This window comes from Lissotriton helveticus, chromosome 7 (genome assembly GCF_964261635.1).
Source record: "Lissotriton helveticus chromosome 7, aLisHel1.1, whole genome shotgun sequence".
NCBI classification, from domain to species: Eukaryota; Metazoa; Chordata; class Amphibia; order Caudata; family Salamandridae; genus Lissotriton; species Lissotriton helveticus.
Genome location: NC_136068.1, coordinates 1,856,175,999 through 1,856,203,310, shown reverse-complemented (window position 1 = coordinate 1,856,203,310; position 27,312 = coordinate 1,856,175,999). Strand labels below are relative to the sequence as shown.

The 27,312-nt window shown below is 44.2% G+C and overlaps 1 protein-coding gene across 1 annotated transcript in view; it reads right to left on the bottom strand.

Moving 5' to 3' along the window:
• LOC144769762 (E3 ubiquitin-protein ligase TRIM17-like) overlaps window positions 1-27,312 on the bottom strand; it is a 287,916-nt gene that overhangs the window by 55,218 nt on the left and 205,386 nt on the right. Inside the window, exon 5 of the mRNA XM_078653941.1 lies at window positions 23,636-23,748. Within this exon, the coding sequence (XP_078510067.1) occupies window positions 23,636-23,748 (113 nt within the window). The remainder of the gene's footprint in view (window positions 1-23,635; window positions 23,749-27,312) is intronic.

Here is a 27,312-nt window from a genome sequence, read left to right as displayed (position 1 = left end):
AGTTTGTAAATCCACTTGGCAATTCTGGGAGTGGCCCTCTCTGCTCCTTTGGTAGTAAATATGTCCACAAGGGGTTTATGATAAAGCTTCTTAACTCGAATTTTGTTCCCCAAACATAATTCCTGAAATAATTTACACCCCAAAAACAAGCTAGCGCCTCCTTTTCTATAACTGAATACAATGGTTCAGCACCTTTTAAGGTACGAGACGCAAACGCTATTGCCCATTCAAACTTGTCTTTCCCTTGCATTATACAGCCCCCAGTCCATACGCACTCGCATCCACAACAATGACCGATTTTCTGTTGGGATCAAAAGGTTTAAGTGCTACAGCATTTATGATGTCCAACTTAATATTTTCAAAAACTGATTGGCATTCAACATTCCACAAAAATGTAGCCCCTTTTTTCATTAATAATCTTAAACAAAAGACTTTTGAGGCAAAGTTGGACACAAATTTGGAGTAATACTCCGCTAGACCTAAAAAAGAACATAATTGTTCTTTGTCAGAAGGCGATGGAGCATTCATGATTGCATCTATCAAGTTTTTCTTAGGCCTAACACCATCTGCTGACAAGGTATGACCAAGATACTTGATTTCATTTGTGGTAAATTTACATTTTTCAGCAGCAACAGTCAAACCAGCACACTGAAGTTTGGTCAGAACCTCATTCAAAACATTGTCATGGTCAGTTCCACTTTCCCCCCACACAAGTACATCATCTTGAAACACCAACATATTGGATATGCCTTCAAGGACTCTGCACATACCTCTTTGAAAAAGAGCTGATGCCGAAGATAAATCAAAAGGCATTCTTAAAAATTGGAAGGCTCCCTCTGGTGTTATAAAAGATGTTAAGTGACGAGACTCGGGGTGCAGATTTATCTGGTGGTATGCATTCGATAGATCAATAGATGAAAAATACTTAGCGTCCTTCACAGATGCTACCATCTCATTGATCTTGGGTAAAGGGTAACGATCCACCCAAATACTTGTGTTTAAGTCCCTTAAATCAACGCACATGCATAATTTTCCGTTGGGTTTCCGCTCTAAAACCACCGGACTAAGCCAATCTGACGCCTCAATAGGCTCAATTATGTTTTGTTGACATAACCTATCCAGTTCAATCTTTAATTGTGACCTTAACACTAAAGGAACATTGCGCACTTTGTGAACAATAGGTGTACAATCAGGTTTGAGGATTATACGATGTTCAAATTTTTTAAGGCATCCCAATTTGGAACTAAATATTTCTGGAAATGTTTTATGCCACTTGAGCCCTGAATCACTTTGAGTTAGTAAAACTTGGTCAGAAATTTTCTTATGCCCTTTGAATTCCGTATCACCCTGAGTTAAAAGAACTTGGTCAGGATGATTTGGATTTAGAATTATTCCCAAATTCTTCTGTTCTTTCCATCCTAATAAAGCTCTTCCCTTTTCTACAACATAAACTGTTCCTTGTGTACTCCTGCCTTTAAAAACAATATCACTAACAAACATCCAATTACTGATAATCTGATGCCCAAATAACCCAAAGGAGTTTTTTCAGGACACGCAAGATCACATTTGCCACACAACTCCCACATGTTTTTATCAATTATAGTATACGGTGAACAGGAGTCTGCCCACAAGAACAAGCTGCAATTGTTGATAAAAATCTCACATTTAGGTGGTCGAGTTTCTTCAGAAATTTCCTTCACTTCATTATTCCAGATTGCCATAACTTCAACTTCACTATCACTACTTAAATAAGTAGATTGATCAACCAAATTAACAGAATTTTTCCATGCACCAGGATTGTCGGATCTGCACATTTTGGCAAAATGCCCAGTTTGGTTGCACTTGAAACACATGACATTTGACGCAGGACACCAAGAATTTTCATCGACATGTCTACTATACCCACATCTAAAACAGAAACGTTTGTTAAAACTTTGTGTTTTGTTGGGAAATGATTTGTTTTGTGGCATGGCATTCCTTTTTTTTTTTAAATATATTTTTATTGTTTTTCATCAGTACAGCAGACAGGCTTTTTTAATACATCATAAATTTCTTCAATCTTCCAAATACAGTCTTTAAAATAACATACATAAATAAGATCATACCCAGTTAGCCAAAGGAGACCAGAGCTCCTGCCCTTAGATTTTTTTCCTGCTACCTTCTGATTTATACACAGCAAACTCTAGATAAAATATAGACAATAGTCTAGCTTGCCCATTATTAAAGACTGGCGGATCTACGTCTAACCATTGCGTGGTTACACACAAGCGAAAAATAGACATACAAATAAATAAAAATACTTCCTTTGCTATCGTCCTATTGCACATAGGTTTTACCTGAAGCCTTAAAATGATCATATCCGGCGACAACTGAACCTGTATCCCCAAACTAACATTCAGAAAATATTCCACATCTATTATAAATTTGCTTAGTTTGGGACACAAAAAAAACATATGTGCAGCATCTGCTGCCAATAAACCACATCGGTTGCATTTATCTCCTTTCAGAGATTTCCATTTTGCCATTTTTCACAGGAGTGTAATATAGATCAAATAATGACATATAATGCTGGCTTTTTAGGGGACCATTAAACAATACTTTCCGTGAAAGTTCAATAACTCTAACCATGTCTATTCCGTCAAGTGCAAATTTTCTTTGCCACTTGTCCTCCCAAGTATCCAAATCATCATCTAATTTAGTAAGTAAAAATTGATAAATTGGTCCGATTTTAACTGTTATTCTAATTGCTTCCAAAATGCTAGATTTCTCAGTCGAAATTTGATTTTGAGCCTTCCTTAAATCCCAAAAACTTCGTAACTGAAGATATTTAAAAAAATCTGTCTCAGGTACATTCAATTTCTGTTGAAGAAAAAGAAAGGAAGCAAACTGATTCCCCTGAAGTAGATCTCCTATTGTTTGTATCCCAGCTGTCTTCCACTTGATCATCACCTGGGGCCAGATGTAGATAGCCCTTTAACAGTCGGTAACGGCCGAAAATCTGTATTTTCGGCCGTTACCGACCGGTATTGAGCATTCGGGATGTAGGAGACCGAAAATCGTCTGATTCGGTAAATTTACGGAATCGGTAAAGTTACCGAATCGGTAAAATACCAAATCGGATAATTTACAGAATCGGTAAATTTACCGAATCGCAACGGTTTGCGAATCGGTAAATTTACCGAATCAGTAAATTTACCGATTTGGTAAAGTTACCAAATCGGTAAAATACCGAATCGGTAAATAAGAAGTGGTAAAATTGAATATTGAGATGTAGGTAAGCTCTTAAATACCGAATTTGCTTGAAATTCGGTATTTAAGAGTCGGTATTTACCATGGATTGAAATCAGGTGGTAACCAGGTGCAGCCTATAAAAAAGGACCCAAAATGCTATTCTTTTTGCACAATGGCGGCATTTTATGTCATTGCAAGACGGCTACGGCTACAGGAGGAAGGAGAGAGGGAATGGCAGAGAGAGGAGCAGGTCTACAGACAGAGGGTCACCTTGTTCATGCTCACAGAGGCAGAGATACTCCAGAGGTACAGGTTGGCCCCAGACACCATCTTGGACCTTATCAGGGACCTCCAACCACTGTTGGAGCACACCACCCCAAGGGCACACGCTATTCCACCCCGCATGCAGGTGCTGTGCAGCCTACACCTGCTTGCGTCTGGGAGCTACCAGAGCGTGGTTGCTGCGGTAGGTGGGGTGACCCAGAGCAGCCTGTCAAGGTTTTTCCACAAATTCCTTGTCGCCATGTTACAGAGGATGGACCATTACATATCTTTTCCTGCAACCCATGCTGAACTGGTCCAAACAAAATCTGACTTTTACCAGATGGCTCGATTCCCCAATATAATTGGCTGCATAGATGGCACGCACAATCCCATTTGTCCCCCTGCTGCCACTGAATATATATACAGGAATAGGAAGTCCACCCACACCCTCAATGTGCAGGTGATTTGCAATGCAAAGTGCGCCATCACTGACCTTGTGGCAACATTCCCTGGGAGTACCCACGACCCCTATATATTTCAAAACAGCTGCATCTATGCACGGCTGACTGCAGGGGAATTTGGTGAAGGATACCTCCTAGGTAAGACACAGTGTCCGACCCCCATAACACCTATTGCAGTAAGAAGTACATGTATGCATGTGAGTAATGTATTCCCATTTCCTTTTAGGAGACAGTGCATATGCCCTCCGCTCATTCATACTCACCCCCTACCTCAACCCCTCAACACCCAGCCAAAGGAGATATAACTGGGCCCACAAGAGCACAAGGAATGTAGTTGAACGAACATTTGGTATCTGGAAAAGCAGGTTTAGATGCTTGCACAAGAGCTGAGGTGCAAGGCAGTATACCCCCATCACCTGCTGTAAGATCATTGCTGCCTGTGCTATGTTGCACAACCTTGCTGTGAAGAAGGGTACAGAGGTGGAGTTGTCAGACTATGAGGATCATAACGACGACATTGCTGTGCCTGAAACACAACCTGCTGGAGTGTCAACACCAAGTGATGGCAGATACAGACGTGAAGTGAAGTGAAGTGAAGTGAAGAGCATTTGTAAAGCGCAACATACACTATACAGTTTCTTGGCGCTAGGACATAAGGACAATAGGCAGCTGCCTGGGGAGGGCAGGGAGTGAATAGCCGTAACAGGGGGGAGAGAGGAAGAAGGTAAAAAAGGGCCAGGGAAGGGAGAGCAAGTTAATTGTAAGTAATACGAAACAGGTGGGTCTTAAGGAGGGATCTAAAATGGGGGTAAGGCGAAGCCAGCCTTATGTCCACTGGGAGGGCATTCCAGAGAGATGGAGCAAGGAATGAGAATCTTAAGCCTCCCCATTTTTTTACGCTTGACTCTGGGGACTTTGAGTAGAGCCAAGTGAGCCGAGCGAAGATTACGAGAGGGAACATAGGGGTGAATAAGGGAGGAGATGAAAGTAGGACCCAGGCCGACCAAGGCTTCAAAGACGAGGCATCCCAGCTTGAATTTGCAGCGTTCAGAAACAGGCAGCCAGTGCAGGGATTTTAGCAGAGGGTGGACATGGTGGTGCCTCGGTTGATGGAAGATGAGGCGTGCCGCCTGGTTCTGGACAAGCTGCAAACGTTTAAGTTGGTAATCAGGGATGCCAACGTACAAGGAATTGGCGTAGTCAATTCTAGAGATGACTAACGCCAAGAGGGCCAGGGTGAGAGCTTCGGTGGTGAGAAAGCGCTCAATTTTCCGAATTTTTCGCAGTTGGAAGAAGCAGGAAGAGACAGTGGCATTTATCTGGGGTTTCATCGAAATGTCTTTGCTGATGATAACTCCCAGACTTTTGACAGAGTCAGCTGGACGGGGGGGAGCCCAAGCTAGTGGGCCAGAAGTTGGAGTTCCAGGGGTTGGAAGGCCCTCCGACAAGAACCAATTCGGTCTTGTCGGGGTTGAGCTTGAGAGGTGTTAACTCGAAACCGGGCCGGTCCTCGGATGCTTGATTCCGTTCTGGGAAGGACATGGCTTTTGTAGTTCGGACTGGACTGTTCCCATGGGGCACAGGGTCAGCGCTGATTTGCATATCGCCATTGTCTAACCCAGGGTGGTGTGGAGTGGAAAAACGATGGATTTGGGCCCAGATCTTTGGACTGGGGTGAATGTGTGACATTGATCCACATTCTGTCCATCACTGTTGTGTTTGCAATTACCGCTCTGAGTTGATGTGTTGACAGCAATTTAGGCCACTTAACAGGTCAGAGAAGGCCATAGAGCACGCACTCTCCTCTCGTCCCGGGGCCAGTAGTTAAAGTCTCCGAGGACTAGGGTTTTAGAATTGTTGATTATTACGTGAGGAGATTACACGCAACTATTGGAGTAAGTAATGAGACACAGACAGGTTGTGTGGGGGACCAACATATTTTAATGTTGCCACAACGTTCAAGCACTTAAGTGCAACAAAATTAACATTATGAGCGTGGGGACTGTATGTCCCGGGTTACTTCACCCATGACCAGTAATGTCACTTGCGCCCGCGCTTCTCTGAGCCACTAGGATGTTGGTCGCTGTGTTCAGCGTGCCCTGCAGCCTCAGCTGGGCGCCTGCTACTCCTCCGTGTCTCCACAACAGCGCTTGATATGCTGCTCCGGCTACTAGTGTCCTCAGCCTCTGCCACGTCCAGGGCAGGATTCTGTGCAGTTTGGGAAATCAGCATTGCCTCTAGTGCACTTGTAATTCTGGCCATGCCCCTGGTGACCTCAGCTGTGTTCTGCTGTGTCAATGCCTCCTGCATATTTATGCCCCTCCTGCATAGCAGGGATGTGGCAGTGGCCAAACGATTGATGGCCGCACTGTGGACACGGGCCTCCCTGCACCTTGTGTGTTCCAGACTTTATTTCCAGACTTTATTTGCCTCCACAAGGTCTCTCATGCCCTTCCCCATGTCTCCTATTTGTTCATTCAGGGCTCAGAATTGGCGTTGGCAGGCTTGGATGGATTTGCCCTGCATCCTTTGAATGCGCACCAAGATCCCCTCCAGCCCACGGAACACAGTGCCATCACCACGTCCACCTGCACTGCTGGGTCTGGGTTGTCCTCTGCGAGCTGTGACTGTATCAGGTCAGGTCAGGTCATTACGTCTTTATTTCGAAATAAAATTCATAAAAGACAAACATACAATACATAAAATGTTGAAAAAACAGCATTCATAGACCCATTTAAAAAGTTATTAAACAGTTGAAAAGACTTTACAGTAAAGATACCTTCGTACATTATCATTTATAAAATATTCAGATTCCTAATACGGATCAACCACGCCCCTCCTAGGAACTTGGCCACACTAACCACAAAAAACTCAGACCTGATAGTACGAAACATCCTCAGGGCTTCGAGGTATCCCCTACTATTCAGTCTACTACATAAGGGTTTGAGCCATTTTAAGCGTGGGGCTCGATAGGCTGGGCAGTCAAAGAAAAAATGACCAATACTTTCCATATGATCCGGGCACCAGGGACATTTATTATTTACATTCCCAGCCCACCTAACAGTAAATGAATTATTGGGGAGTGTCCCGACACGGAATTGATGATACAATTTCCGGTCGAGGGTTTTACAGATCACATCCCAATAAGGCTCGAGAAAGGGTGTCAGTTTATAAGTCAGAAAATGGCCTGTTAAGTTGGTATCTAATGATTGGGTGACTGCAGTTGATTTGACAGATGCCCAATATATGTCTTTGAAATCTTGTTTGGAGGGGAAGATGGAACCCCCCCGGGTTAGTCCACAGCTGGTAAAGACCCATTTCTAACAAGACGTGTTTAACTTCCCTAAACCAGGGGATTCTAGAAGCACCCCACAACGATTTTACCTCTTCTAATTCTTTGGCAAAAAGGCTAAGCTCTGGAGTCGTCCAGAGCCGTCGCCATAATGCCACCAAACGGAACCGGGCCATCTCGTTTAGGGGTTTACAACCTAGGTCTAGCAGCAATGGTTTAGTAGGTGTGGACTGGGGAAGGCCTACCAGGTTTCGCAAGAACTTGTTCTGGGCTATGACCAAAGTAGACAAATCCTTATAACCCCAAATATCAGCACCATACAAGGTAGCTGCTTTGATCTTAGCTTCATAAATCTTTAATACAGGGGCAATACGTTTGGTCAGGGATTTCTTCTGTTCCTGTAGTAAGCATCCCGTAAGACGAACAAATTTAAGATATAATGCCTCAATCTGGGGTTTCCAGCTAAATTGGTAATCCAGGGTAACACCCAGATAAGTCATTACCTTCACCTGTTCAATCAAAACACCATTCAAACTAACAGAGCTTGTGATCGGGTTATTATTACTAAAAACCATAAATTTTGTTTTGTCTACATTAATCTGTAGGTCATTTACCCTGCAAAACTCCGCAAACCTATTCAGGGCTGTTTGCAACCCACTACGCGTTTTAGAGAGAAGCAGGGTATCGTCAGCAAAAATTAACATCGGGTACTTAGACCCGCCCAAAGATGGTGCATCTGTCTGGGAATTGGAGAAAAATTTAACAACCTGATTGATAAATAGGAGAAACAGGGTGGGGACCAGCACACATCCCTGGTGCACCCCACGTTTTACCGGGAAGCTATCAGTCACCTGACCTTGTTTGCCCCACCTCACTCGGGCAAAGTTGTCCTCGTGTAATCTCATAACTATTTCCAGGAGTTCAACAGGTAGGCCCATGAGTCTCAGTGAATCCCATAGTTTTGCTCTTGGAACCAAGTCAAAAGCCGACTTGAGATCCACAAATGCAGCATAGATAACCCCTCCACCCAGAAATACCACCTTCCAATATATCATAGTGAGTCTGAAGACCTGATCTATGGTACTAGTGCCCAGTCTGAACCCAGCTTGCATGGGGGATAGTATATTATCCTGCTCTATCCACCCCTGTATTCTTACAAGTACCATCCTAGCAACTATTTTTTGAAGTGAGTCTATCAGACTTATGGGGGGATAATTTCTTGGCAGTGAACGGTCCCCTTTTTTAAAAATTGGTAAAATCTCTGCCCCTTTCCAAGATTCAGGGATCCTGGCCCCTGCTGCAATGGCATTGGCCAACATAGTTATGTACGGGACCCAGACATCGAGATTCAATTTGAAAAGATCAGCAGGGATTGCATCCAGTCCCGGTGCTTTCCCTGACTGAACAGTACCAAGGGCACGCTCTGTGTCTATAAGTGAAAAGGTGAGTGCGGCCCCATCACTAAAAGGCAAACCCGATGCAGGCTCATTCTCAGTAATAAGCACTGCACTCGTGTCTTCGAATTGAACGGAGTAGAAACCCACCCAATCCAATGCAGAGACATGATTAACAGGTGTTTGAGAATCCGGGTCCCTACCCCACTTAACAGTCTCCCAAAACTTCATTTGGTTAGACGATTGACATGCCAAGAGGAGTTCAGACCAATAATGGTCATCCCATTCCCTCTTTGCTGTCCACAAAACTTGTTTATAAGATAACCGGGCATTCTTAATATCATTAGTGACCCTAGATTTGACTGCTACAATTAATTTACTATGTGCTTCCCTACAACTCTTATTGTACCACCTTTTGGGAGCATTATCTTTCCTAGGCCTCGGTGACTTTGTGAGCAAAATTTTTAATTCCATGAAGCACTTCTCGTGTAAATCGATAATTGGAGCATCAACCCCAAGGGGTGGTGGTAGATCCACCATGTTACCCATTGTTTTCATTACCACCTCCTCTATTTCTTTAATAAGCAGGGGTTCTGCTATGACCCTAGGCCATTTTACCCGTTTTCTGTCATTGCACAGAATGACCTCAGATGTCGGGCATGTTGTTACAGAAGGTCCATCCCCCAGACCGGGTACCCTGAGGCCCAATGAGAGAGGGTTATGTTCGCTCTCTGGCCGTACCTCTACCTCCATGTCTGCCACAAAAGACCAAAAATCTACTTTAACTAGTATGTAGTCGATTCGACTCATACTGGTCCCATTGTTAAAGGTTGGTTGGCCAGACTTGTCAGAGAGTGTGCGCCCGTTCACTGCCCGCAACCCCCACTCTGAACAAAATCCCAACCAATGCAGGGCCGCCTCAGTTCCCCTAACACCCTTGCTTATGGTTAATGGCGGGATGTTCCAAACAGTATCCTCATCGGCTCCCACATCCTCATCAAAACTAAGGATGGGTTCAAATGAGCAGTTTAAATCCCCTGCCACTAGGATAAAACGATCACAGCTTAATTCCCTCAAAAGCAAATCAAGGTCATTCAAAACCGGTTGCTTACAGCCCCCTTGACAGCCTTGAGCATAGATATTTATTAGTACAATGCTCTGATTATTACCCCTACTGAGATTAATACATAGGAGGTCTGGGTTGTCTACCAACATTTCAGTGGATTGGTACCCTAATGAGTCTCTAATCCACACCACCAATCCTCCAGAGGCTCTTCCCTTTGGGCCCTGTATTGCAGGCTTATAGTGGTTTAAATACCCCGCTCTAAATAACGGGACTGTTGCCCAGCTCTCCTGGATTACAACAATGTCGTAGGTGTCGATGAATTCTGCCCAATCTTCATTATCCAAATGACCCCTTAACCCTGCTATATTCCAGGAGACCACTTTGAGCAACCCCGCTTGGCTGCAGATAGAATTAACCTCTGGTAAACTTACGTCCTCCGCCCTAGTCTCAATAATCCTAGATACAGGACTTAGACCCAAACATGGTCCTTCTGTAAAAACAGCACTATCTATGCAAGGTTCTGGTAGGATAGGAACAGAAATCACAGAAATGGAAGTGAGTTCGGAGTCATATATGCAATCCTTTACCCTCCAAAGTCAATCGACCTCATCTAAGCATCCGAACTGATTAAAAGTTGGTGCCCCGTCCCACCAACCATTGTGACCTTGCCATCCATCCCTTCGCCCACCCCGCACAGTATTTTGAACTAATGACCAGTTCCCCTCTGGGTTTGGGCTTGGGCGCGGGGGGTAGAAGAAGGAAGTGGCCTAACAACAATTGTTGAATTTTCGCCTCGTGCATCCCATAAGCATAGTTGTTGCGCTGTACATGGATCTGCAAAGGAGACGACAATGCAGTCACCTGGGATGGATTTAGATGTAGGGCCTACCCAGGGTACCCTACGTACCATTAGGATGTTACTTCTTAAATGGTTTGGTAACTGTCTGTTTGCGTTAAGCCAGTAGATAACCTTATTTTTTAGTGGCCAGAAGTTCTCTTGGGTTTGTGTCTCCAATACAGGCACTCCAGCTAGCACCACTACATAAGGCCTAGCATCTGGTGGTAGATCTATAAACCCTCGACGGAAATTATGTACATTTCTAGGTCCCTGTGGATATGTACGTTGGGTCGCGGTCTTATTTGGTTTTTGGACAACGACCCGAGACCCAGGTTTTGTAGGTGGAATACCTTGTGCAGGGCGATGGGTTGAGGCATTAATTTGTGGGGTGGTAGTTATGGGATTACAAACCTTAGTGCGGGGTTTGGGTATAGGTTTAAATTTAGGCGGGGGCTGAACAGGTGGGGCTGCAACTAGAGCCTGTGAAGTGCTCTAAACTCCCTGTAAGATTTTTGGTTCCATTTGCTTAAGACTAAGACTAGCTAAAGTAACAATTGTCTTGTCCATCTCTAACAGGTTATTTTCTATGCGTGAGTGTCTGAGTTCAAGGGGGGATAAAAGCTTTTTCAAGGTCTCCCATACAATTTTTAGGAAATCTTCGTCACTCCCCTGTGGCTCACCTGGCGGTCCCTCAATAACCCCCTCGACAAGATGTGGACGGGTTTCCCCCACTGATGTATCTAATTCCACACTGTCTATACTGGTACAAGTCTCCTCGCCCCTTAGACAGAAATTGGCATGGGGGACATCTACACCCACCCTGTTTAGAACTGGGAGTCTTCTATTATTAAAGAATTGTGCCCTAGCAATTTTGGCCTTTTTCCGGGCATAAGCTGATCTAGCAAGGCGTTTTCTTTTTTGGACAACATCCCTTTTATTAACACTTACAATCGGCTTAATCATCTCAGATTTTCTGGAGATACCTAAATCCAAAGCAGGGGTATTTGTCAACAGAATCTATTTGGACCTAGGAGAAGCCGATGTTGGGATAAAGGATTGCTCAAAGGGTGGGGTTGATGGGGAGTGATAAATGGCCACCTTTGTTATTAATGGCCGGGGACCAGACAGGCGCTCAGGAGTTTTGGCAGAGGCAATATTACCTAGAGATGATTTTTTTGACAAGGCTAGGTCCTGAGATAATCTTCGAGCCGCGTCTAACTCTATGGACACTCTATGTTGCATTTTAGTGATTTCAATATCGATAGCCGTATTGGTCTTAGTTATGAAATCATCTAGGGTCCCATTGAGCATTTTCCCTCCCTTTGCGGTTTTACTGCGACTACCCCGTGAGCACATGGTAAATCTCAAAACAAAATGGACTTAATAAATAGAAGGGCAACAGGGTTAAAACAGGGGGGGTGGCCCAGTCCAGTCCTTTCCGTCCTCGAACGGCCTCAAACCGCCCGTTCTTTGCCCGGTCTTCGCCCCGAGCTGCGTCCCGCGCTGCGGGAGTCAAGGCCTAAGTTGTAGGGGAGGTCACGGGCTGTGGGTGGAGCAACAGGGAGAGCGGACCGGAAGATGGCTATCGGTCAAGCAGGGACTCCTGGGAAATGGAGTCCCTGCAACGCTCGCAGCCCCGTTGTCTGCCTCAGCCCAGGTCCAACAGTTCACAGCTCCCTCGCTGTAAGTCCGGCAGCCCCTTTCTTCACTAGGCGATGCGGCACCCGCGGAGCGGGTGCGGCGAGGTCCGTCGGGCAAATGGGCAAGTTCTCCTCCCACGGCGATAGCTCCTCACAGGCAGAGTCTTTCAAAATGGTCCCGCAGAATGAGAGGGCACTAGGGGTTTAAGTGGCCTCAGGTGGGCAGCGGGCAGAGCAACAGGGAGAGCGGACCGGAAGATGGCTATCGGTCAAGCAGGGACTCCTGGGAAATGGAGTCCCTGCAACGCTCGCAGCCCCATTGTCTGCCTCAGCCCAGGTCCAACAGTTCACAGCTCCCTCGCTGTAAGTCCGGCAGCCCCTCTCTTCACTAGGCGATGCGGCACCCGCGGAGCGGGTGCGGCGAGGTCCGTCGGGCAAATGGGCAAGTTCTCCTCCCACGGCGATAGCTCCTCACAGGCAGAGTCTTTCAAAATGGTCCCGCAGAATGAGAGGGCACTAGGGGTTTAAGTGGCCTCAGGTGGGCAGCGGGCGGAGCAACAGGGAGAGCGGACCGGAAGATGGCTATCGGTCAAGCAGGGACTCCTGGGAAATGGAGTCCCTGCAACGCTCGCAGCCCCGTTGTCTGCCTCAGCCCAGGTCCAACAGTTCACAGCTCCCTCGCTGTAAGTCCAGCAGCCCCTCTCTTCACTAGGCGAGGTGCGGCGAGGTCCGTCGGGCAAATGGGCAAGTTCTCCTCCCCCGGCGATAGCTCCTCACAGGCAGAGTCTTTCAAAATGGTCCCGCAGAATGAGAGGGCACTAGGGGTTTAAGTGGCCTCAGGTGGGCAGCGGGCGGAGCAACAGGGAGAGCGGACCGGAAGATGGCTATCGGTCAAGCAGGGACTCCTGGGAAATGGAGTCCCTGCAACGCTCGCAGCCCCGTTGTCTGCCTCAGCCCAGGTCCAACAGTTCACAGCTCCCTCGCTGTAAGTCCGGCAGCCCCTCTCTTCACTAGGCGATGCGGCACCCGCGCAGCGGGTGCGGCGAGGTCCGTCGGGCAAATGGGCAAGTTCTCCTCCCACGGCGATAGCTCCTCACAGGCAGAGTCTTTCAAAATGGTCCCTGTGACTGTATCATTTGTGGACTGCTGTGCTACTGTACTCACATCTACGGTGACTTGTGCCTCACCTTCACCCTCTGCTGCCTCCATTACAGGTAGTGGGGCCACGACACGCCTCCTGGCTGGTGGGGTTGCAGGAGTGGACAGGAACAGTGATGGTGAGGTTTCTGGTGAGAATACCAAGGGAGGGGATTGTGAAAGCTGTGGGGAGTGCGGAAACTCTGGAGTCTGTAAAGTGTCATCCTCATGGGCGCTGCCTGTCGTGTCGCCTTCCTCCTGCGAGGCTTGTACTTGGCTTGGCCCTGCTTCCTCACTCTCCTCCCTCGCTGGTGCAGTCCCTTCTGTGTCTGTGGGTCGACTGCCTGATTTTGGCCCTAGGTATAAATAAGCGTATATCAATTGAGTGCTACTGTGTCACAGTCACTACAATAAATGCTTTACACATTTCACTTCAATTTATCTGAATTAGTTTCACTAACTTGCTGATGTCTGCGCTGTTACACATGGTCTTACATTAGCTGACTACATTTCCCATAACGCATTGCTCCTGTATAGTGCTAGCAGTACTGGACTGGGGTTAGCGTGTCCACAAAGGGTAAAGGGAAGCAGGTTGGTATGAGGTGTCATGCTGCGCATGCGTCTTACCTTTTTTCCTTGCAGCTCAGGCTGAACTGTCCACATCTCCAAGTCCCAAGACGCTGTCTGCCTCAATGGTTGAGGCCACCAACTCCTCCAGGTCAGTCAGGGGGGGCGCTGGGTTCCTGCCTCCTCCGGTTAAGCCAGCCTGCTTGTGGATTTCAGCCATCTTTTTCTTGGTGAGGCTCCTGATGTCATAAAATCTTTTTTTCAGATCCTCTGTATTCCTGGGTGTGACTCCCACTGCATTCACTTTTTCAGCAATTGCCAGCCAGACTTTTTGTTTGGCAGACTCAGGCACAGTGAGGGATTGCCTGCCAAAAAGTTTGGTGTGCACTCTCACTACCTCCTCCATAAGTACCTGCAACTCCATGCTGCTGAACTTTATTTTTCTCTTTCTTTCTGCCTTCTGGCTTTCACTGCTGCTTGCCATTTTTCTGTTTGTAAAGTTTAAATGAAACTCTCCCTGCTGCTCTGTGTCTCTGCTCTGCTCTGACTGCCTCTCCAGAACCTTCTAATTAGTTGCAGCTGCCTGGGTAGCCACTTCCTGCTAGGGAGGGGGAGGGTGGTAGCACCTGATTGGCTGTTTTCTTAAATTCACTTTTGCTTGCTTTCCGATTCGGAATTTACCGATTCGGTATTTACCGATTCGGTATTTCCAATGCATTCCTATGGGCCTTTTGGCCCATAGGGATGAATGGGAAATACCGATTCGGTAAATACCGATTAGGTAAATACCGATTCGGTAATTTCCGAAAATCCGATACTGAATTTTACCGATTCGGTAAAAAATACAGAATTTTCCCCTACATCTCATTTACCGATTTTTGCATACCGAATCGGTAAAATTTGGCATTTAAGAATCGGTAAATGACATTTACCTACATCTGGCCCTTAGTCCCTAAACACCCCCGGCAATAACAAACAGCTATTTAAAGGTGTGTAATAATTAATAATGATACCGAAGCCTAGTCCCACCTTTACTTTCCTCCATACTTCAAAAGCAGCAGCAAAGATTTTAAATGTTGTCTTTTTATAATAACTGGGCTCGATTTCTCGAACAAGACATTGCTAGCCTCTACCCCTAATACCATCTCATATATTGATGGACTGACCGCTTCATCCAATTTAGCGTTGTGAAATTATAAAGCCCCCGAATGTTTTAATAGTGAGGCCCAGTAATACAAACGAAAATTAGGTATCCCCCAGCCCTCAGTGGCATGGCATTCCTGTTGTTACTAGAAAAGGTTAGAGGTTTAACCTTGACACTATCACATTTTGTACTATATTTGTTATCAAAATATTTTGGTTTGTTATGTACAACAGCACACACATCACTTAGATCTTTCCCATCAGTAAGCTTGCGATCTTTGCTATGTTCACCACTTAATTCCTTGGTGTAGCGAGAATTATTTTCAACTCTTCTAGCTATACTAATAGTCTTTTGAAGAGACGGATCCTTTAGATCTAACAATTTTTCTTGAATCTGAGCATTATTAATTCTGTTGATAAATTGATCCCTTATAATTTCTTCATGCAATTCCCTAAATTTACATGTGGCAGCTAATCTTCTTATCACAGCAACATATTGTTCTACTGTTTCGCCCACTAATTTTGCTCTTGAAAAGAACTTGTGCCTCTCCACCACAATGCTTGTTTTTCTTCCAAAATGTTCCTCTAATGCTTTTAATGCATCAAGATATTCATCAGACGAAAACTGCTCAATTTTTGAAGTATCGAACACAACTTTCTCATCACTAGCATCCTCATCCCCACCCTCACTGACTTTTAAAGTGGTATCACTTGTACTGGAAGTAGTACGTATAGGCAAAGTTTTTAATACTTTCCTACCTTCAACACCGAGACTGTGTTTTAGTAAAGCCAATTTGCGTGTAGGCAGAAAAACCTCCCCACCTATGGCTTCCAAATAAGTCTCAAAGGATTCCTGCCAATCCTCCCATACCATAGGAGGAATACCAGGATCCTGTAAAAAGTTTGGAGGAGCCAAAATGGTATTAGTCTCCATAATAACCTTTGAAAATCAGAATTATTAGCAATAAAACAATGAGTTAACTAATATGCAAATATGCAAAGTTTACTAACATATAAATATACATACAGTACTAAAGAAATTAATAAACTAACAAAAGAAAAGTAGCCAGCATTGTCATTTTGTTGAAATCCAAATGTAAGTCAATGGTATAATGTTAATTAAATAAAATACCAGTGTTTAAATGATGTTCAAATAACCAAACGCGATGTTAGAGAGTCAAATTGAAGAAATCCAGCTTCAAAAGCGATGTTTTTATTGTTAGTGCTCGGTTGCCTAGAAACACGCTCCAGAATGCATTGCGCGCTACCATAATGCACCACGTAATCAAAATTCCTTCCACCAAGACGACACGGTGTCTTCCATGTAAGAATAATGAGGACGAAGATTCTGCTCCACGAAGATACGGCACGGAGGTGCCGATGTTTTTTTTTTTAAATGCAGGTTGGTTTAAACAGTTTTACCCTCAGCCGGAACTTAATCTGTCCGATCAAAACGTTTCCACTCTGTTATTGGTTCAAGAAACGGAAATGCCACGTAAATAACCAGCTTTTCTTTACAGAGCTATATTAAATGTTAAAAATCAACACATTGTCCAAACAGAAATAAATACACTTGCTTCAAGCGAACCGATTCCTTGAAACATAAAATTGGTAACGATAATAAATGTCATTAGCGTATTTATAAACGTTGCGGTTGAAATACTAAAAAATTGTAGATAAATGACGAAAGTACACCATCTAGTGGTACAAATAGATGATGCATACAAGAATAATAATTATGGAAATAACTCACGAAAAGTATTTGTTTCGTTTCGTTTGAGAACGGCTGAGCGGTAATCAAAAATGCTGTTTTTTGTTGTAATCTTCTTTTGCTTGATAAATGCCAAGAATCAAAACGAGGTTTTCAGAAATAATTACAATCGTCGTAAATCACGATTCTCAAATCTCGGGGGTCACATCAGGTGGGTTCTCCCTCGTCGCCACTTTTACAAAGTGGAATCACTGGAACAGGTTTTTATTTTTAAGAAGTTTATTCATAAGAAAAACCCCGAGATACTGCTTTAAGCAACTGCACATCTTAACTGCTCACAGCAATCCCCGCGTTCCACCCCAGATAGAATACAACATTCTATAGGAATTAAAGGAACATCACTGAAAAACATACAAGGATGTAACAAATAGGTCTCGCCTTTGGGACTTTATAAGTTTTTAGTTATCCAGCACAATATCCTTGTTGAAGCAACATTAACTGTTGCATGGCTAAACACTTATAAGGTCCCACAGGCGAGACCTATTGGCTAGGCCAATGCTTGTTTGCAATTGTGAATAGTGTCTAGAAATGATGAATGTATATTTTAGCCTGCTGTTGGTTGGCCAATTTAAAAAGTACATTAATCAGAACATGGTACGGAATCTAAACCCACATTCATGCACACATTGCATTATAAATGCATGTCATTTTATTTTTCTCAAACAGAGTGGTTTGGGAGACATCTCTTACAGAAATGTTTGACAAATTATTCTAACTCTAATGTTTTCGGCAATTGTTAACCACAGCACAGGATTTCTCAAAGACTAATTAAATAACTATCTACCTGGAAACGTTGAGATGCCGCAATTCCAGGGTGTCTATAAGACTGACTCGAAATCATTACACAAATTCATCTAGGCCAGGAGTTCAAATAAAGAACAAGGAAGTCAATTACTGGTTTAAGGTGGTTCAACTGCAAGAAGTAAGACTTTTAAAAATGTGGTGCATTTATTGGTTGGAGAGTGTCGGGCTTCTTACTGATAACATGAAGTGCATATTGCTGGATATGTCTAGGGACAGCCTTAAACACCTTCCTGTCTTCTGTCAGCAGCCTAATCTGTGCAATTGAGAGTGTGGGCGGAGCTTAAAGTCCCTACCTTCATACTGCATGCCTCGCAAAGGCTCAACCTAAAAAAAAGGGGGGTGGGGGAGATCTTTTTCTCTGATATGCACATTGGTCAAGTCAAGACTGGATTCCGCCCTCTTAAAAAAAATGTTTAAAGATTGCATGTGCTTTTTTTCTCTTTTCTCTTTAGCACCCTACTTAGAGCAGAATTCATAACAGATATTAGTGGGTAAATCATGTTTGTTACACCCACAAAACTCCTTTGTTATAATCCGAACTCCACAATGCGTACAACGTGTCTCTGAGGCATTTACTTGGCTAAACATTGCAACCAAGTTATTTTCATGTCTTACTCTACCCAATAAGGCACATTGGAGACAACACATGGCAGTATTACACACGCCACACTTCAAGTTCATAGCTGCTGAAGAATTATCCATTACAGCTGTACTTCATTGAAGTTATTTTCATAAATCTACATATCAATCATTAAGGGGAGGGGAGAGTGGGAGATAGTGGGATTTGTACAGACAGTGACATCTTTAATATCAACAGAAGAGCAGCTCACGGTAGTCGGTAGGTGGTGGATTTCCGGTGGGGGGACATCCTATTGCATGGGCGTTTTCTAGCGAGTGTCATGGGCTAGGGTCTTCATTGTGGTCGCGGCACTGCATGTGTGTGACGGAAGATGGGATAAACAACATGTTGGGAAAGGTCGACTAACAGTATGGGACTGGAAGGATGAGGGTGTGGCGATGGGAGAAAAGGCGGTGAGTAGGATGTAGTCGGCCCCTGGTCGGATGTGCAACGGATATCGGGTGGCGTTGATGTGCGAGAAGGTGAGGGGGTGGGTGCAATGTGTGGCAAGGGGCGAGGAGGGGTGGCGTGCCCCCATTTCGAGGTACAGGAGATGCCGATACATTACTAGATGAGCAGGGTATGGCCACAATGTAAGAATTCTGACCAGAATGTATGTGCATCTTATTTACCAAGATGTGCGGCCGTGAGACGTGCTCTGTGGTGAAGGGGTGGAGCGAGGCGCTTGGGAGAGAAAGCAAGAGGAAAGCCAGATGGCACCTGATCGCATGCTCTAAGGGTGCCCGCGAGCAATGCAAGGAAAGCCAGATGGCGCGCGCGTAACTGTGTGCCTAACCGCATGCTCTAGGCCACACAAAAAGCTGTGGTCAGCTTTTTAAAGCCCACTAACTAAAAGTCTTGCCAGAGCAGCACATGCCCTGGCACAGGCAAGACCTCAAAAACAGTTAAAAAGGGAATTTAAAAAAAAGCTGTTTTTCAGCACTCGCGCTGTGGTAGCGTGCCCCTAGTGAGAGCGGGAGCAGCAGCGCACTGAACATCTGTTTCCAATTAGCACGCGCGCCGCTGCTCGCTCCCGCAAGGTGGATGCCACCACAAGCACGAGTGTGCTTAAAAGAGCTGACTGAATTCTAAAGGCCAGACCTAAAAAAGGACTTTCTGAAACAAGACCTACCTTTTTGCCAAATGTGACCCCAGCTTGATGAATCACCATTGGGAATCGCTAACAGTTTTTTTGCAATTTGCAAAGAGCAAATGGTCGTACATCTGGGCCGCACAGCCTACGCATTTCGTCCCAAACTCACATGACTTCTTCAGGCTAAAGCATAAATGTCAAATATTCTAATTCGATGAGAAGAAACATTTTATTATGTCGGAAAGAGACGTTTTTCCCTGCATCTGGATGCATGGTCCCTTTGCATAGTAGCACAGAGCTCTTTGATTGCTCCAATCATTTCAATAAAGCTGTCTGCACAGGCCTTATTGCCCTCTGCATCTGTGTCATTGAGCTCTCTAATGCCCGTCTTCATGTCTTCATGTCTGTGAGGGCATGGTTGACAGACACCAGCTGCCTGTTTATTGATCTCATGCTTTTGGCTTGCAGACCTTAGACCTTGACCATTGTGCCTTCCAGGCCTGAGAATACGGAAGGTTCATCCCCTACCACTGTGCTGGTATGTGCCCTGGGCCTGCGTTTCCTGCAACTGTTGTCTCTACGGTGCATAGGGAGCTGCACATGCTCCTGGCGTGCCTGCTCTCCTTGCTCTGGATGTGCCTCATCCTGTGTGCCTGTGAGTTCTACCTCCAACTCGGGAGTGGAGGCAAAGTGTGATGGCTTTTTTTTTGGCAGAGGTGTTGGCTGAGTGGTCTGATCCGTGTCCTCTCCCACTGCTCGGTCCTGTGGCTGGTGTGCCTCCTCAGGTTCAGTGTTGTCACCCTGTTTTGCAGTTTTACTTGTAAATAAAAAAGCACTACTTATTGTGTGTCCTGCTTTACATTGTTCACTGAATAAACTTGGTAGGAATTTGGATACCTACGTGCTATTACATTTTTGGTTGTACTATGTAATGTCAACTGCAGAATCATTGCTGTGTGTCTTTGCTCAACTGTGTTATGTGTGTGACTACATCTCCCATGATGCATTGCTGGGTGGGCCGGAAAATGTGGAATCGAGTTACATCCTAATTTTGCAATTAGGGCTTTCCTGGGTGTGTTCTTAAGTGGATATTGTGTCAGGGCTGATTTAGCATGCATTTTATCTTGTCTGGCGTTGCGGAGATGTCGATATCTGCGACCCCGCTGATGCTTCAGGTTGTAGGAAGGACTCCACCAACTCCTCAAGGGGTGTGGATGCAGGCTCTGTGGACAGACCCTCCACTAGTTTTCTTTATCCCCGCAAGCCTGGTGGTAACCTTGTCCTTCGACCTTGAGCGCATGTCATACCATCTCTAGCGTAGGTCACCAATGGAGCGCTGTGTCACTCCTATGGCATTCACCTTGGCCTGTATATCCAGCCAGAGGTTGCGCTTTCCAGACTGGAATGTGCAGGGATTTCTTTCTAAAAAGTGCTTTATGGCTCTTAACCATCTCCTCAATGAGAAGCTCCTGTTCCTTCTCACTAAATTTCTGTTTTCTCTTCCTCCCAGCTGCCTCCTTTTCCTTCCCCTGTGGGTCCATTGTTTTTTGGATGGTGTTGCATTGCAGAGTGATGTGCTCCTGCTCCCAGCATCTAACACAGTCTCAGGCAATCAGGAACAGCATGGGCAGTCCCACTTCCTGGTTGTGATGTCAGCAATCTGCTCCAGAATAGCAGATTTGCAATTTTGTGTTTTTTTTATTGCAAAATCGCAATTAAAAAAAATCGCAATTTTGGTAATTGGCAATATCGATTATTACTGAATCGCTAACTTTTTGCAAATATTTATTTACATCACGTTTTGCAATCTCAAATAGCGATTCCTTTAAAATCTCTATTTGAGACTCGTAAAACACTTTTTTGATACATATGCCCCAAAATCTCCAAGCATTTTCCATAGACTTCTCTAAGACAGGTTTTAGTAAAAACTACTGAACGGAATTACACCAAATTCAGCAGGAAGCTATATCTTGGCCAGCAGATTGTACTTTTTGTGTTTTGGTGTGCATCCATTGAAAGTTAGAGTCCGATGATTGGTTGAGAAACCAATTTTTCCCATGAGCCTTCATGCACTTGCAGAATTACGAGGCTTCCATGAGTCTCGCTAGAGTGAGCAACCTGATTGGCTGGCTTTTAGAATGTTTGACATTAAATGGCCGCCATTGCTGTAAAAAATTGTTGTGAAAATGAACTAAAAAAGCTATATAAGAGGGCAGCAGATTTAGAGAGGAGGTGTCTAAGGGATAACTGCCATGAAGATAATACATTTATATTGTTTATAACTAATGTTTACGGTCTAGAAGGACTCTCTCGGATCGTGAATAGTAAAAAGGAGTAGATGATTTCTCAATACACTATTAGTAGGAATATATATTGTGGTCCTTGTTTTTGAGACAAAGTGTGTTAGAGATAAGTATTGGGATGATTAGAAGGCTACATATTTTTTATGTTACAATCTTGCAAGACTCATGTGGGATCATGAATACACTCTGCTACGCACACTTGTTACAATATGAAGGAGTCCTACAGGAGTTGATGTTTATCATACTGTACTATTTATGCTCCCTGGTTTGAGCAGAGTTAAGGCTCCTCCACATACCCTACTATGCACACCCATCATCTGAGATAGAGCTTTGAAAGGAGAGCCCAGTCCCTTCTGACACCCTACTATGCACATCAATCATTACAGAGAGAGCTCTCAGCAGAGAGGCCAGTCCCTCCACACACCCTAATATGCACAACTGCCGGCTGAAAGAAAGGTTTGAAAGGAGAGGGAAGTTGCTCCCCACACTGTACTATGCACACTCATCAACTGAGAGAAAGGTCTGAAAGGAGAGGCCATTCCCTCTCCACTTCCTAATATGCACACCCATCATTATAGAGAGAGGTCGCACCAGAGAGGCCAGTCCCTCCACACACCCTACTACGTGCACCAGTCATCTGAGATACAGGTCTAGAAGGAGAACCCAGTCCCACCCCACACCCTACCACACACACCTATCATTACAGAGAGACGTCTCAGTAGAAAGGCCATTCCCTCCACACACCCTACTACACACACCTGTCACCTGAGAGAGAGGTGTAAAAGGAGAGGGCAATCCCTCCCCACACCCTACTATGCACAACAATCTTCTGAGAGAGAGGTCTGAAAGGAGAGGCAAGTCTCTCTTGAGAGATTCAGCATTACAGAGAGAAGTCTCAGCTTTGAGGCTAGTCTCTATACACACCCTACTATGCACACCCGGCATTTCAAGAGCAATTGCACCTCAAAAAAAGATTGCTTGTGACATTGTGATATCAGTGTTACAATAACTGAGAAAATAAACAATCGCTATTGAATATTCATATGTTTAATACTCACAAATTTTACAAAGATTTTGTTAATTGTGAACCATATCCTGTTTTGTTACGAGAAAAAACCTTCTTTTACTAAAATAATGTCAGTACACAACATATATTTTAGAATAATTCTACCATACATACACTCACAAAAATAATTAATTTACTTTAAAAAAAAAACACGTACTAGAAATTCACTGAAAAGGTTAACCCTATCCTTGCTCCCGTCAGCCAACGGCCGTCACAAGCACTACCTCGCTAGTGCTGAGCATGTCCGTTGGCTGACGCAGCCCGCCCACTCATTAGAACTCCAGCACCACGGCGGAATTCGCACAGCGTTTGAGGAGTTAATGTAACGTTATAATTAGCTAATAATAAAGATATCTGTTTTCCTTTAAAAAAACGTCGGAATTCACTGGGAAAAACAAAGTTTAAAGTAGCGTCATAGTTAGGTGAATTTGTCAGTGTGAATATTAATCTTTTGAAAAAAAACACAGAAACTCACCAGTTATAATTAGCAGCGTTAATTATAGTTTGTGCCCCGCCATGCACAATTATAACATTACTATAACCTTTGTTTTTATCTCCAAAAACAAAAGTCCTAAAGATTTTCTTTGGGACAGGGGTGTATCAAAATAAATGTATGCACCAGCAATCCAGTAGTGCATCCATTCTTTTCCAAATCTGGTGGAAGATTGATGTGGTTGGATGCCACCAGGAGCGCATTGGCCACGTACTAGATTGAGGAAGGGAAGGAAAACAAGATAATCTGAAAAGGCATGAAGTGGAATCAAGACTGCACAGCCATGGCTTTAGGCACCTTCAGAAACTCAGTAGCACCAATTCAGGGGTCTTTGAGCAAAACATTTGGTGTTGGAAAGTATTCTTTTACAAATTAGGCCCTGAGGTAAGTATCTTTCAATGCAGATAGAGAATCAGTGGCTGTAGATCAGGAGTAACAGACAAATTTGCTTACCATTATATTTTGCAGACATTTTCATTAGGACCAGCTCCTTAGTTAAATTATAGATGCTGTCACTCAGTTCAGTAGACACCTGCACTGGCTTCATTGTGGTATCACTCTTGAACCTAGAATGATATTGTCAATGTTAGAGGTGGTTTATGATTGATGTGTAAGACACACAGACTAAGTTACTTTCTGTTGTTGATTGAGGCACAGGGTATGGAGAGATAGGTTGGGATATGTAAGGGGATGCCTGGAAGTGGAGTATAGCTACCCATTGCCTACTGGAGGAGCTCAACATGGTTCAAGGGAGAGATTGGTGCTATTGGTTTTGGCATGGGTTTATGATTACAGGGGTCTATAGTCGTGCCTGGCTATGAACATCAGATGTTGTAGGAGAATATCCCAGCCATATGTTTCACTCCCGAATAAAGACCAAGTGAACCGAAATGCCCTTGCTCTTACTGCAACCAATAGGAGTTATCTAAGGGTAGATTTAATCTACAAAGGTATTGCAGACATCCTTAAGACACACCTAGCAGTCCTGATTAAGGGACAATAAATTGCCAGGTGTACTTTCTACCTTTGACTTAAGGAAATAAATAAAAGACATTCTTTCCTGATTGGCTGTGGAGAAAGCAAGTTCACTGAATCGCCTTGGCATTTCAGTTTTTTTAGCCCGAAGTCTGTGCCTCTGTAGTTAAGGTTGGATACATTTGGGCCCACATTAGCACAAGCACAATTATTGTAAAGGACTGCGCTTGAACTTACTGAGAATTATGTTTTTGTTCACTCCTCATATTCTCTGCTTTTGAACCATTACCAAACTTGAATATCTTTCCTTTGTAATTACAAAAAAAACTTTTTTCTATTATTCCCCTGCTTTTTGTTCTTCTCTTTTCTTTGACACTTCTTCAATTGGTTGTTTGGCTTTAAAGAAGTGGTTGTGTATTATTTCATGTTTTATATCTGTATGTCATTTGTCTGAGGCACATACTCTTTTTTAGGTCTCGCGTAGGCAGCGTGCATGCGCTGTCTCTCCGAGACATCTAGTAATCCGTATAGCGAGGGTAATCCCGCCTGCTGCTTGACTGCTGCTTGCAATTGGCTTATTTAAGATTTCCGGCCTTCCTATTGGTTGCTGGTCCGATGTATCACTTCAGTTTTTATCGGAAGCAGCACCGACCAACTACAGTTTCATTGCGAAGCCGCTGTTGGTATGTCATGTTTAGAGACTTTTTGTTTATTATCATGGCGCCCACATTATTCATAGCAGAGCAAGACCTATAATGTACACGGCAGCAGAATACTTTTATTTATTAACATGGCGCCTGCTTTATTCACAGCCACACAATACCTATTATGTGCACGGCCGCCAAAACCTTTTATTTATTAACATTGCGCCTGCTTTATTCACAGCCTCTCAATAGCTATAATATTCTCCTCCATGCAATACCTATATTGTGCATGGCAGCAGAATAGTTGTATTTATTAACATGGCGCCCACTTTATTCACAGCCGCGCAATATCTATAATATTCTCCTCCACGCATACCTATATTGTGCATGGCAGCAGAATACTTGTATTTATTTACATGGCGCCCACTTTATTCACAGCCGCGCAATACCTATAATGTGCACAGCCGCCAAAAACTTTTATTTATTAACATGGCGCCCGCTTTATTAACAGCCACGCAATACCTATGATATTCACAGCCATGCAATATCTATAATATGCACGGCTGCCAAAAACATTTATGACCACTTCACTCGCAGCAACACTTAAAAACTGTCACGCTCTATATCAAGTCCAATTAACTTGATAAATGCGCTTGTCAGGGTGGAATCTAAATGCAGAACATTGCTCATGTCAGCTGCTTTTGAACCACATGAACAGTGTCACGCAGAGGCGCCAGTGAGAGGAGGAATGCCCCCTGGTTGCTGCCTGCTTGTATGGGGTACAACACTTGGTAAGGCCCAGTTTATCTTTTACTGGCCACCGAATACTTTTATTTATTAACATGGCGCCCGCATTATTCATAGCCACGCAAGACCTATAATGTACACGGCAGCAGAATACTTTTATTTATTAACATGGCGCCCGCTTTATTCACAGCCACGCAATACCTATAATGTTCTCAGCCACACAATACCTACAATGTGCACGGCCGCCGAATACTTTTATTTATTAACATGGTGCCAGCTTTATTCACAGCCCTGCAAAAATCTTTAATGTGCACGGCTGCCATAAACTTTTATTTATTAACTTGGCGCCCACTTTATTAACAGCCATGCAATACCTATAATATTCACAGCCATGCAATACCCATAATGTGCACGGCCGCCAAATACTTTTATTTATTAACATATTGCCCGCTTCATTCGCAGCCGCACTTAAAAACTGGCACGCACTATATCAAGTCCCATTAACTTGATAAATGCGCTTGTCAGGGTGAAATCTAAATGCAGAACTTTGCTCATGTCAGCTGCTTTCGAACCAATCACTCAGGGAATTGTAAGCACGCTACTCACCCATGAGGGCCTCAAGGTGCTGAGGGGGGGGAGGAGGGGGGAGGCAGATCTGTTTAGCCAAAGAGCCAAGTCTTGAGGGTCTTCCTGAAGGTGTTCAGGGAGGGGGCGTGTCTGATGTCTGCCGGTAGCTCGTTCCAGGTCTTGGCTGCAATATGAGAGAGGGATCTTCCATCTGCTCGGCCAGTGCGACTTTGGAAGATCTGAGGTTTCTTTTGGGTACGTGGAATTTGACTCTGTCATTGAGGTATTTGAGTCCATTTTTGTGTAGGCATTTGTAGGAGTGAGTGAGGATTTTGAAAGTGACTCTTTTCTCCACAGGGAGCCTTTGTAGGTGTTGGCTGATGTGTTCATGTTGGGGGATGCAGAGGACAAGTCTGACACGAACAGTGTCACGCAGAGACTGCAGTGAGAGGAAGAATGCCCCCTGGTTGCTGCCTGCTTGTATGGGGCACACCACGAGGTAAGGCCCACTTTATTTTTTACTGCTGCAGTTACTTGGAATTCAGGTTTTACGTTGCAGTGTAATATATTCACACTTCACTTTGTTAAACCATCCGTCTTACTCAGTCAAATATATCAGAGTGCCCCTAACAACTACTGTTACGGCAGACACCACACCTCCTTAAACCCTCCTAGGACTACACAGAGCCTAGGGTATCAAATCATAAAGATTCTCTCAGGCTTTGCTGTAGCTTTAATGCAATACTTTTTGCTTATAGTTCAGCAGTCTTCTCACCCAGGCACATTGCAAGTGTATTTAGGAAATTAGTAAAAACACGTGCTGCATGACCTTCCCTCTATTAAATCACACGGTGCACAGAGATTATGGTTCCTTTTTTATCTGCCATTGTGCTTCTTTCCCTTTAATTGTCTTTTTCCCTCTTTATACCTCTTTTGTTGACAATTCGCCAGGTGCAAGTTCCCCATGTAATTTGGCTGTACTCAAACCTTGAAACTGTGGACAGGAATGCAGCTAAAATTTTATTTGAAAAAGAGCAACGTTGGGTGCACAGACTCAAGACAGACAGTGAGGGCCTGAATGATTCCGTTCCGTGGTTATGTCTTAACAAATAATTGATATTTTGCCTGAATTACGAATTTTCTAACGTTCTTTGATTATGAGAAAATTTCGAATGAGCGCCTAAAGAGTACATTCTC